General features: G+C 36.8%; 1 protein-coding gene across 1 annotated transcript in view; it reads left to right on the top strand.

Annotated features, from left to right (window-relative positions):
• The window catches only part of GNAT3 (G protein subunit alpha transducin 3), a 64,572-nt gene that overhangs the window by 18,681 nt on the left and 32,148 nt on the right, over positions 1-13,743 (top strand). The window contains exons 2-3 of the mRNA XM_003921142.3: positions 2,243-2,285; positions 8,355-8,496. Of these exons, the coding sequence (XP_003921191.1) occupies positions 2,243-2,285; positions 8,355-8,496 (185 nt within the window). The remainder of the gene's footprint in view (positions 1-2,242; positions 2,286-8,354; positions 8,497-13,743) is intronic.

The raw sequence follows: 13,743 nt of genomic DNA, 5'->3' as shown, positions 1-13,743 counted from the left end.
TGTGTTTTATCTTTTATAATGTGCATTTTGTATTCCTGTACAAGTTTGCAAAGCTGACTAGATACCAAAATAAAGTGTTCTATTGTATATCATCAACTAAAATAGCTGTTCTAGATAAATGTAACACGTTTCTCTATAATATTACTGCCAGCTCCTCCTTTGCCCAGGCCCTGCTCCTTCCTAGATATGTATAACCCATTTTTAAATATTCCCATATTGATTCTTACCTGCAGGCTCCTTAGAATTACTTAGTGTTATTAGCAACATTCCTTTGTTAAAATAGAAACAATTATACTATCTATATACCAAGGTAAATGGGATGCTGGAGACAAGTTTCTATCCTCCAATGACAATAGGCTTTGTACTACTCTGAAAAATCAAAGGTTATTACCTAGTTGTTGTGTATTTTTTTCTTGCTATTCAATCAATAGAATAGACATTCTGGGAGAATGAGAGTAATATAGAGACTATGAAGTTGAGGACCATTTTTTTTTTTTTGAGTTGCAAAGCCAGGAGACATAAGCTTCCCAAATTATATTCAAATGCAGTGATATATTTTTTCCCTTGACAGCAAATAATGTTTGCTTTAGAAGCTACGCTAGGAGAGGTATCTGTTAAAGATTTTCCAAAATAAAAAATTAGCCATATACAGAAAAATGAAACTGGACCCCGATCTCTCACCACATACAAAAATTAGCTCAAGATGGATTAAAGACTTAAGACTGGAAATGGTAAAAATCCTAGTAGAAAAACTCTTCTGGATATTGGCCTAGGCAAATAATTTTGACTAAGACTTCAAAAGCAAATGTAACAAACAAAAATAGGCAAATGGGATAAACTAAAAAGCTCTGCACATAAATAATCAACAGAGTAAACAACCTACAGAATGAGAGAAAACATTTGCAAGCTATGCATCATCGAACAAAGGACTAATATCCAGAATCTACAAGGAATTCAAACTCAACGAGAAAAAAGCAAATAACCCCATCAAAAAGTGGGAAAAAAAAACATGAACAGACATTTCTCAAAGAAGACATACCAATCGCTAACAATCACTTAAGAAAATATTCACCACAACTAATCATCAGAGAAATGCACATTAAAACTGCAGTGAGACATCACCTTACACAAAGTCAAAATAGCTATTATTAAAAAGTCAGAAAACAACAGGTACTAGCAGGGATGTAGAGAAAAGGGAATGCTTATACCCTGTTGGTGGCACGTAAGTCAGTACAACCTCTATGAAAAAGCAATATGGATATTTCTCAGGGTTAAAAATAGGACAACCATTTGATCCAGCAACCCCACTACTGGATATCTACTCAAAGGAAAATGTATTGTTATTATTATTTTTTGAAATGGAGTTTCACACTTGTTGCCCAGGCTGGAGTACAATGGTACGATCTCAACCCACCATAACCTCCACCTCCCAGGTTCAAGCAATTCTCCTGCCTCAGCCTCCCTAGTCACTGGGATTACAGGCATGCACCACCACACCCAGCTAATTTTGTATTTTTAGTAGAGACAGGGTGTCTCCATGTTGATCAGGCTGGTCTCAAACTCCTGACCTCAGGTGATCCACCTGCTTTGGCCTCCCAAAGTGCTGGGATTACAAGCATGATCCACCATGTCCAGCCCATATTATTATTAAAAGACACTTGAGCTTGTATGTTTATTGCAGCAATATTTATAATAGCAAAGTCATGGAATCAACCTAAGTGTCTATCAACAGAAAATTGGACAATGAAAATGTGATACACACACACACACACCCACACCCACACACACACCATGGAATACTACTCAGCCATGAAAAAGAACAAAATCATGTCTTTGGCAGCAAATGGATGAAACTGGAGACCACTATCTTAAGTAAAACAGTTCAGAAGCAGAAAGTCAAATATCACACGTTCTCACTTACAAGTGGGAACTAAACAATGCATACACATGGACATACAGAGTAGATTAATAGACACTGGAGACTTGTAAAGGTAGGAGTGTGGGAGGGGGTGAGGAATGAAAATTACCTGTTGGGTACAATGTACAACATTCTGATGATGGGTACATTAAAAGACCAGACTTCACCACTACACAGTACATGCATGTAACAAAACTCCACTTGTACCCCCTAAGCCTCCAAAAAAAATTTTTTTTAGATTCTCCATGAAAAGTGATAGTTAGCTTTTAGTATTTATACAAATTTGGTATATCAGTTAATAATATTCCTCTTTTTATGTTGCAGGAGCAGGAGAATCTGGGAAAAGTACTATTGTTAAACAAATGAAGTAGGTACAGAACTGTCTCAAATGTTTAATATTTGATGTCTGTCCATGTATTTGACCATTCTTAAAATACATGTTTTTGTAAATGCTGATTGACAATCTTTTCTAAATCATGAGTCATAGCAGAGTGGTCATAGTTCCTGTGCAAATATACCTTGTATTCTTTAGCAGAAAATGTTGCAGATGAATAATATTATAATTTCCATTTTTAAAAAATGTGCCTCTCAAGACAAATGTTTAAAGCATTATATTTTAGTTATATTAATCTGGGAATATCAAGGGCTTTATAACATGAGCATCAACTGTAAATATTTAAAAATGTGTCAATCAATGATCCATTTGAATCTTTGAGAAAACATTATTATTATTATTATTTTTTTTTTTTGAGACGAAGTTTCGCTCTTGTTACCCAGGCTTGAGTGCAATGGCGCGACCTCGGCTCACCGCAACCTCCTCCTCCCGGGTTCAGGCAATTATTCTGCCTCAGCCTCCTGAGTAGCTGGGATTACAGGCACGCACCACCATGCCCAGCTAATTTTTTGTATTTTTAGTAGAGATGGGGTTTCACCATGTTGACCAGGATGGTCTTGATCTCTTGACCTCATGATCCACCTGCCTCTGCCTCCCAAAGTGCTGGGATTACAGGCTTGAGCCACCACGCCTGGCAGAGAAAACATTATTTTTAATCTCATTGGCATTTTGCCTAGCTGAGAATAAAATGCTTAATTACTATCATGAATTTTGAAGTATTTTTGCATTTCCTTTCTCTTTCTCCTCTTTAAAATGAAATAACTAGACCTGAATTCCTTAATATGAAAATAATAAAAACAAAAGTGCCATAATTCAAGAATGCAATGTCCACCTGAACAAAATGGTAACTGATAAGTAAAGGTAAATGGGTGAAACCTCCTGGCTCTGTTACTGCTAGAGAATTTTAAAGGATAATTGTTGCTAAAAAGAAGTAAAAGAAGAAGAAACAGAAGCAGCAACAATAGCAGCAGAAGGAGAAGGAAGAAAGGGAAGGAGGGAAGAGAAGGAGATGGAAGAGGAGGAGGAGGGAAAAGGAGGAGGAGGGAGGAGGAGGAGGGAAGAGGAGGAGGAAAAAGGAGGATGAAGAGGAGAAGGACCATTTTTGAGTATATTTTTAATTTACGTATTAAAGGATCTTGTTCTTTGGGACATACTTTATGAGGGACATACTTTATGTCTGCCAGTCAATAATGGAACTAGTTTCAGTCTAAGCCACTGTTTTTCTTTTATGTAATAATGTCATGTAAGTTTCCTATCAACCAATATTTAAGCTTCACTTATCTACAACCAAACGTTTCATCTTTCCTACTGTCTCTGAAGAATAGAGCTCCTTTATTCTCTTTCCTGGGATTGTACTATTTTTGAGATGTCAGGTCCATCCTTGCAACTAAGTCATCTGGCATTCATTTATAACATTATCACAGTGTCTGCCTGCTCTTGTCTCCCAGGCTACGACCATGCTTGAACCTCTCTTATCTTTTTTCATTTCTCCATTCTCTGCCAGCTTAAGTGAAGTTAAAAAAAAAAAAAAGACCCATTATTTAGCTATGCAAAAATTAAAAGTTTTAAATATAGTAAACCATAAAAAAATTAAACCAAAATTACAAAACTAGAAAAAAATTATAATAAATATGATAAATAATTGGTGACTAATATACAAAATTCCATAGATTGCTAAGTAAAACAATAAGCTTCCCAATATACATAAATGGGGATAGGTTATTAATACAGAGTTCACAAATGACAAAATTCAATAGATAATGTATTTTAGGATAACCTCCTTAATTATAAAGTTAAAAATCAATCAGTGAGGTAATTTTTCATTGTAGTAAATTGACAAACAATAATTTTAAAATAATATTTCCTATTAAGAATGGGGTTTTAAGAACTGGATATTTTTAATTGTTACTTATAAAATTATGTTACTGAAAATTTATAAAAATAGTTTTAATATACATAGTAAGCTGGGAAAATTGCAATTATTGATCTTCTAAATATGGTTCTGATAATTCTCAAAAATAACAAAATATGCAAAAGTGTGAAAATTAAGTAATTCAAAAATATAAAATATAAAAGCCTGTATAAAGACTTATATCACTATATAAGATATGGAAACATGGGATAGAATAAATTAAATGAAATTTAATTAAAATGAAACATAAGCAATTAGGTTGCAAAGTTATAGGACTATTCATTCTTCAATTGCCATATTATATAGCTATTACAAATCATGTATTAATCTCATGTATATGAGAAGGTTTTAATATGAGAAAATGCTACGATACTAAAAAACTAGGATACAAAATTGCATGAACATTTTATTTTTTATTTTATTTATTTAAGAAATGGTCTTGATCTGTCACCCAGACTGCAGTGCAGTAACACAGTCTTGGCTCACTACAACCTCCACCTCTCAGATTCAAGCAATTCTCCTGCCTCAGCCTACCAAGTAGCTGGGATTACAGGAGCCTGCCATTATGCCCAGCTAATTTTTTTGTTTGATTTTTGTATTTTTAGTAGAGATGGGGTTTCACCATGTTGTCCAGGGTGGTCTCAAACTCCTGACTTCAAGTGTTCCACCTGCCTCAGCCTCCCAAAGTGCTGGGATTATAGCTGTGAGCCACTGCACCTGGTACGTGAACATCTTAATCTCAAGTATGATCGAATAGTTTTTAAGTGAAAGAACAAACACCAGTGTTCAAATAATTTTTCTCTCAATAGTGGAATTTACAGTTTAAAGCACCTTTGCTTTTAATATTGTTAGGCTTTTCACATTTTCTACAATGAGCACTTTCTTTTATTATGTAAAAAGAGCAAGTCTCCTCATTCTGCCTTATCTTTCCTTTTCTCAGTAGAATTTCTGCAAAGAATCATCAAAGTTAGCTCTCTTTACTTATTTGCCTCACACTTTTGCTTCTGGTAAGTTGCCCTTACAAAGATTATTTATTACATCATCTCTGAATAGCCATTTTATATGAAGTCTTGTTAAGTCCTTATATTAATTCCACATGACATCACTTTTCCCTATGAAACCTTTTCTTCAGCTTCTAGAACTCTTTCCCAGTTTGTCTAACTCTATCTCCTTTATTCTTCTATCTCTGACTACATTTAAAATGTTCGTGTATCTGACGTACCAGGAGACACTGGTACTTCTCTTACTCTGTACCTTCATCAAATGAAAACTACTGGATTTCTATGATTTTCACTAGAATCTTCAAGCCGACTGTTTCAGAATATTTCTTTCAAACTCACACATTTTGTCTAAACTAGAGAGGCAGATACATCTACTGCTTATTATCTGGCTAGGTCCAAATCAGAATAAACAAACTTATCTCTCATCTGGCCTCTATTGCCCTAACATTAATTACACCACCACCAGCCCACAATGCAATAAATCTCAATGTAGTTACGCTAACCCTTCACCCTTTCACTAAGTCATGCCACATCTACATAATTTCTCTCTGACATGCCAATTATCTCCACTGCTTTACGTCAAAACCTCATCATTTCTGACCTAGATAATTTCAGTATCTTCCTAAGGAGCTTCTACCTCCCTTCCCTTCATTTCATTGCATTATCCACACTGCCACGAACTGATTCATTTAAAGCTGATTGTATCTCCTGAATTCAACTCACTGATCCATTTAAAGCTGATTTTATCTCCTGAATTCAACTCACTAATCCATTTAAAGCTGATTGTATCTCCTGAATTCAACTCTTCACCCGTGCTATCAGTATCAATTTCCTTGTCCTGGCACACAAGACACTGGAGTCCAATTCTTGCTGATGTCTTTATTCTACTGTCCTGCAATTTCTTCCCTCCTACTTCCTGCTTCACTGATGCTGACCTTTTATAAGTCTGTAGACTAGCACACTATAGAAGGCTGAGCTTCAGGGCTAAGATCATGGCCTGAAATCAGATTGTGTTTGTGACCCAGCTGTAACACACAATAACTGAATAAGTTGGGGGTATTGCTGACATTTCTTATTTATAAAATGTAGATCATAATTACTAAGACGACAGATGAGGCACATACAACAGTGCTTGGCACATATTGAACGTTTGATAATTGTAAGCATCTCTTTGCTCATACTGATCTTTCCGCCTAGCATGATTCTCTCTCCTTTTGACCATCTAGGAATAACTCTCCTTGAGCAATCAGCTGATTAGCACTGTTTCCAGGATGTCTTCTCTGATCTTTATACCCACTTCTAATACAGTTTATCACTTTTTCTTTTCTACCTGCAGAGTTTCTTCCTATACATTATCATAATGTACAAAAATCTCTTTATATGCTCTGCCTTCTTATGACCAGTACTCTTCAACAGAACTTTGTGTGGTGATAGGAAAGTTCTCTATCTTGCCTTGAAATATGGCTACTGCTAGCCACATGTGGCTTTAATAGCCACTTGAAATGTTGACAGTGTGATTGAGAAACTAAATTTTTAATTTTATTTAATTTTAATTAATCAGCCAGTGACTAATATATTATACAGTGGAGCTCCAGTCTATGGTTTTGGAAAGAAGGGACTTATATGATGTATTCTCTTTAACACATAGCATAGTATGGCACAGAAAATGCCCAGTAAAAGCCTATTAATTTCAACAGATCTAGGAAGCATCTTTGGAGTTGGAGTGCTCTATCTCACAGAAATTTACATATGCAGCTCCTGGAAAAAAATGATGTTTGTTTAAAGTCCCACTTCAACTGGACATCTTTACATCTGTTTTTATTATTTTGCTTTGTCATAAGTGCTTCCTCATCTTCTGATAACAGTCAGAACTTGTTTCATGAAGAAAACCAATGTCCATGTTTACTCACAGTTGCCATTTTAATAATTAAAATAATTTTCCAAGTTCAATTTGACAGAAAACTGGGATTTCTTTAATAAGCTTATTCCTGATCTATCCATAAAGATATTTTACTGCATTTTTTTCTACAGCCTTTGTCTGTTTTATTTATTTACTTATTTAAGTTACTCAATGGTTTAAGGCCGCAGGACAAACATAACCATGTTTAAAGTAGAAATTCAGAAATGACTGGTAATCAAATATAAAAAATATACATATAATAAATACAGGCCCTGCCTTTACTCCTTCCAGTTCAGATTTCTTGAATATGAAGGTTCTAATAACTTCAAAGACATTAAAGATGCGATTGCGTTCTTCCCCCCATGCTAAAGCCTTTATACGTGTAGACACAATGTAAATCTTTAGTAAGATGACATCCAAAAAGATGCCTAATTAATACAAAGCACTTCAAAACATTAAGAAAAAACAGAAAGGAACAAAAACATATTCTGCAATAAAAATGCAAAAATACGTAAGTGGTACATGTAATGAGTTTAGCTTTTGATAGGTAAATCTATTTTAAGCAATTATTCCAAAACTACTAGTAAAATCTTGATTCTGACTCAATGAGTGGAAGGTAGAGAAGAGTTCAGCCAAATAAAATGTCGAGCGTTACAACTTTTATAACTCAGTGGCACGTACACAGATGGAGAACTGTCAAGAGATTTCGCAGAGGGCAATTACCTCTACTAAAAAAATGCCTTTGTTAATGCTGTAAATAGAAAGCAGGCACTCCTATTTTCCAGAATGATAGGAAAAGACATGAATGATCTAAATGACTTCACTTCCTCTAGACATCAGGTTGTAAACACAAGGTCAACTTTCAGAACCCTGTATATATCTTTGTCCTGGGAATCTAGAAATATTTCTCTTTAAAAAAAAGGGGGGGGGGGGTACTTTCAAAGTATAATGCTTATGATTTATCCATTTTTAAAAAGTATTTTTAAATAACAAATCCTATGCCCTTTTATATTTATCATGGGTAGCCAAGAAAGAAAATATTGAATAAATGACAATGATAATAGAAGTCCAAAGGCATAAAATTGTTCAGATTTAGCATACACATAATATGGTCAAAATTCCTTTTTAATGAATATATACTATAATTTTATTCAAGCAATTTATTTTGATGTGCTTTAGTGTTACAAGCAATTATTCAACTCACAAAACTTTTCATGTTTAAATTATAGGATCATCCATAAGAATGGTTACAGTGAGCAAGAATGCATGGAGTTCAAAGCCATAATTTACAGTAATACGTTGCAATCCATCCTAGCTATTGTGAAAGCCATGACTACCCTTGGGATTGATTATGTAAATCCCAGAAGTGCAGTAAGTATGCAAATAATGGCAGCTTTAAGTCCTGCAATAGAAGTTGGGCCATAAAATAATAGGACTTGATAAGTTCATAGTATTAATCTATATCTAAAATTTTAAAATATGAAATATGAATTTTGAAGCATTAATTCTATTTAGTATAAGATTTCTCATTTTCCTTGAAGTGAAACTTTTTTACTGAATAATATAATATTCAACATTAGTTGTTTTCCTGAGGATTAAACTTAATATCAAATAATACACTATAACAAAAGTATTGCTTGTGCTTGCTAAATACAAAAGGGTTATGGCATAAACACAATTTGCAATATCTCTAGATTAATTTTTTTAGTTATGAGTCATTTGAAAGAGACTAGTTGTTGCTTAATAACACAACAATTATGATTAATGTTTGATGATGATTACAAAGTCTGTGGCAACAGGGAAATGCTTGTTTTATAATGCTAAGTGTTTTTAAAAAATGAATTCAAATTGTAGGAGTAAGCAAATGTTTGTATATTAAGTATATTCAAAGTACTCAAAGTTCTGTTTGTAAGGTAGAAACAAAATAATTTTATTTTCTCCCTACTTTATATTTTGCTATATATTTTACATTAAAATATATTTGAAATCCACTTATTTTGAAAGTTTATATCCAAACATATAAAATCACTTGGCAAATGAAACTGACAGTATTATCCAAAGAACCATAGTTGACCCCACACAAAAAAAGAGTAACTGAGTAGAATCCACAAGAAGAACTCACCCATTTCCATATGTCTCCTCCAGGAGCAGCTGGGCCTCTGGTTACCTCCAGAGGATGAGAGTTGAATTCCTACCAGTATAATTCCTGGAAACCTTGCTATAGGAACAATAAAAATAGAGAGCAAAAGCATAGTAAGGATAAAGGAAGAGGAGTCGTTTGAACTCCCTCACCCAGTTTAGTGGACCTGGTAAAAGGCCACTGGACTTTGTAAATGACCACTGGAAATCATTACAATGAAAACAACAACAACAACAAAAAAGCATTTTCCATGAGCTTAACGTTAAAGGAAGGGGTAAATCCCCTTTTCTCCTGTCACTTTTCTTCAAAGAACAAGGAAATGCTAAGTATGGCCTTCCGGCGGATAGTTTATAAAGCAAGGAGTCAGGTATTCCACTGATTGCCATTTCTAGCTTTCTCCCGTTTGCTCCAACCTATTTCTCTGGCTACAGTTTCCCTCTCATGTGTAAAAGGGGAACTTAGAGGAGCTGAACTCCAAGATCCTTTTATTCTTTATCTCTGTCACTTAGTGATAATGTTCTTATTTAAGTGTAGTTCTGACCTCAGCTTTTCCTAAGAACCTAGGATTTTAAATTGGCTCTTAAGAAACAGCATAGTATAACCACCTTAATTAAAAAAAAAAAAAAAGGCTCAAAGAAGATTAGTTGGTTTACATTAAGTAGCTAGAGTTTATGGTAAAAATCCACTTCTGGATTCCATGATGGTGGCTTTTCGCTATTAAAGGATTTAATGATTATAAATACTTATTTTACTTTTTTCTCTTAGGCAATAATAGTTACTAAAACAGATATACCTTCTGAATTCCTTTGAGAATGATTTAATGATGCTTAAATTTGTAGATACAATATGATATTCCGTGCATTTGTACCAGACAAGTTGGAAATCACAACCTTGCCTATTGTTACGTATTTAAATATACTGCGTCCTTCATATGGCCCAGAGTTTGTAAAACAGTGATACCCTAATCACTAAAGACCTGAGATGTGACTGGATGTGGTGGCTCATGCCTGTAATCTCAACATTTTGGGAGGCTGAGGCAAGAGGATCACTTGAGTCCAGGAGTTTCAGACCAGTCTGAACAATATAACTAACCCTGTGTCAAAGAACAAAAGAAAGAAGAAGAAAGGAAGAAGAAAAGAAGAAGGAAGAAGGAGGAAGAAGGAGGAAGGAGGAAGAAGGAGAAGAAGAAGGAAGAAGAAGAGAAGGAAGAAGAAGAAAAAAGAAGAAAGGAGAAGAAAGAAGAAGAAGGAAGAAGAAGAAGAAAGAAGAAGAAAGAAGAAGAAGAAGAGGAGGAAGAAGAAGAGGAGGAAGAGGAGGAAGAGGAGGAGGAGAAGAAGGAGAAGAGGAAGGAGAAGAGGAAGAAGAAGAAGAAGAAGAAGAGGAAGAGGAAGAAGAAGAAGAAGAGGAAGAGGAGGAAAGAAGAAGAAGAAGAAGAAAGATTAGCTAGGCATGGTGGCATATACCTGTAGTCCCAGCTACATGGGAGGCTGAGTTGTGAGGCTCCCTTGAGCCTGGGAGGTTGAGGTTGCAGTGAACTGTGATGGTGCCACTGAACTCCAGCCTGTGCAACAGAGCAAGACCCTGTCTTGGGAAAAAAAAAAAAAACAAACCATGAAATTTATTAGTAAAAGTCTTAATGATTTGACATATTGGGAAACAAAAATAATACACTGTATACATTGCTGCCATCATGCTAATTAGAAAATAAAAGTACAGTTTATTCAAACTGTACATTGAATGCTGTAAATAGTGCAATGTAAGCAGCACTTAGCCACTGTCATAACTTCTCAGGAGTAACTATGTCCTCAACTATCAGAACATCACAGTTGTCAGGGACAACATCGTTCCTATTTTGATTTCAACTGATAAAAACTCGAGCAGTTTCAACTGCATTCTAGTATTTGATTTTGAGATTAATATACTCTCTATCTGTTTAAAATTGTTTATTTAACAGATTGCTGACCACTACCAACATGTGACTTTCAGAGTTCTGATTAGCTCTCTATTTATTTATACAAGGGCATAACCTTTTACATAACCATTTCCACATGATCGCACAGATTGCCAAAGAGAGAAAGCTCTGATAGAAAAATTACATGAGCTTTATTAGTAACTGAGTCTGTAAGTTTGGACAAGTTAACCTCTCTAAACTTTAGTGTCTGCTTCCACAGGATATTATGGCTTTCCTCCTTGAGTTACCATGACCTTTAAAGGAGGAAGCAAAAACATAAGAAATCCACTATAGGCTGGACACAGTGGCTCACACCTGTAATCCCAGAACTTTGGGGGACCGCGGTAGATGGATCATGAGGTCAGGAGTTTGAGACCAGACTGATCAACATGGTGAAACCCCACGTCAACTAAAAATACAAAAATTAGCCGGGCGTAGTGATGCGTGCCTATAATCCCAGCTACTCAGGAGGTTATGGCAGGAGAGTCACTTGAAACCAGGAGGCAGAGGTTGCAGTAAACTGAGATTGCACCATTGCACTCCAGCCTCGGCAACAGAGTGAGACTCCATCTCCAAAAAAAAAAAGAAGAAAGAAAGAAAGAAATCCTCTATAATATAGGGTATTATAGAATACGTTTCCAGTAAACATTAGGCATTTTTATTTTTCAATAGCTATTTTGAATATAGGATCATTAAAATTTATGTATTAAAATCTACACATCCAACTTCATTTGAAAAGAATTATTTTTTATTAAAGTATTATTTATGTGGTAGATATTTAGTTGGATACTGGGATTGTAGAGAGGGCTCAGCAGTAACTGAGATGGAATAATATTGTCATCAGGAGAGGAGAGCTAGATGTTTAACAAATAACTACAAATAATATGCAATTTCAAAAGGGCAGTGTAGCTAAATGTGGAGCTTGATCCTTGCTTGTAGAAAGAATTACTAAGAAGAGGAACACTAACATTAAATGAGGATGGAAAGAACTAATTGATTTGGTTTTAGAAATTCATTTGTAAGTTCTATGGGATATGTACATATGTAAGCAATTACAAATGTGCATTTGAAGCCCAAAATGGATACTTTGTCTAGAGATCTAAATCTAGGTGTTACTGGCATGCCATTACATTATGGCATATAATTCATACTAAGAAAGTAGAATGGGGGGAGGGACTTTCAAGATGGCCGCCTAAGAACAGCTCAGGACTTCAGCTCCCAGTGAAAGTGCAGAGGGTGAGTGGACGCCGCATTTCCAGACGAACTCTTATTGCCCACAGACCAGGAGATACCCAGGCAGAGGGGTCGCCAGCGTCGCAGTCCCAGCCGGTGCGGCTGTTTTGGCCCCCGCGGGGCTGATTCCGCCCGCGCGGCTGCTGTGACCACTCCCTGTTGCTGCCGTTCTCCGTAAAAAAGCCACTGGTCTGGGAGCCCTCTTAGCTGGCGAGCAGAGCCTTGAGACGGCAGAATAGCCCATTCATCTGAAATAGCGAGTCAGGCCAGGGGATTCCTAGGCAAAAAATCCGCCAGGAGCCGGCGCCGCGGTTCGAGCCGACTCCGTGAGTCGCAGCACGGGAGATCCCGGCGCCTTTTCAACAAGCGACCAGAACGCGGGGTCGTTCAACTTAAAAGAAAAGACTCTGAGTCAGGGAGCCAGGTGATCAGGCTCGGTTGGTCCCACCCCTCCACCCCCAACAACAACGAAAACAAAAACAGTAATTGGAAACCCTCTGGGTTGAGCCCTTCAAACCAAGCACAGCTGAACCGGGACGGTCCGGCTCCGTGGGGGAGGGGCTTCCGCCATTACTGAGACTCTCCACCACTACGGAGGCAGGCTGCTGTTGCCGAGGCAACCCGCCGTTGCCGAGGCAACCTGCCACAACAGAGAGAGTCCGCCATAACAGAGGCGGGGCCACCATTGCCCAGACAGTTCTAACTACGCCCATATAAAAAGGACTACAGGGAAGAGCTCAGGGCAGCTGGGCGGAGCCCACAGCAGCTCAGCAAAGCCCCTGCGGGCAGGCAGAGGCTAGGCCTGCTGCTAGCTGGGCGGGTCCGACCTGAAAAAAAAAAAAAATCAAAAAAGGCAGTAGTGCAACGGAAACTCATAAAGCTCCAACTCCCTGGGACAGAGACAGACAACAGGTGGATAAACCCACAAAAATGGGTAGAAACCAGCGTAAAAAGGATGAAAACTCCCGAAACCAGAACACCTCTCCTCATAAAAGTGATCACAACTCCTCACCAGCAAGGGAACCAGACCGGATGGAGAAGGAGGGTGATGAAATGACAGAATCAGACTTCAGAAGATGGGTAGTAAGAAACTACAATGAGCTAAAAGAACATGTTCTAACCCATCGCAAAGAAAATAGGAACCTTGAAAAAAGATTGGACGAACTGCTGACGAGAATGGACAGCATAGAGAGGAGAATAAGTGAATTGATGGAGCTGAAAAACGCAACACGAGAACTTCGTGAAGCATGCACAAGCTTCAACAGCCGAATTGACCAAGCAGAAGAAAGGATAT

Source organism: Saimiri boliviensis, chromosome 10 (genome assembly GCF_048565385.1).
Source record: "Saimiri boliviensis isolate mSaiBol1 chromosome 10, mSaiBol1.pri, whole genome shotgun sequence".
Taxonomy (NCBI): Eukaryota; Metazoa; Chordata; class Mammalia; order Primates; family Cebidae; genus Saimiri; species Saimiri boliviensis.
This window is presented reverse-complemented; position numbering and strand designations above follow the sequence as displayed.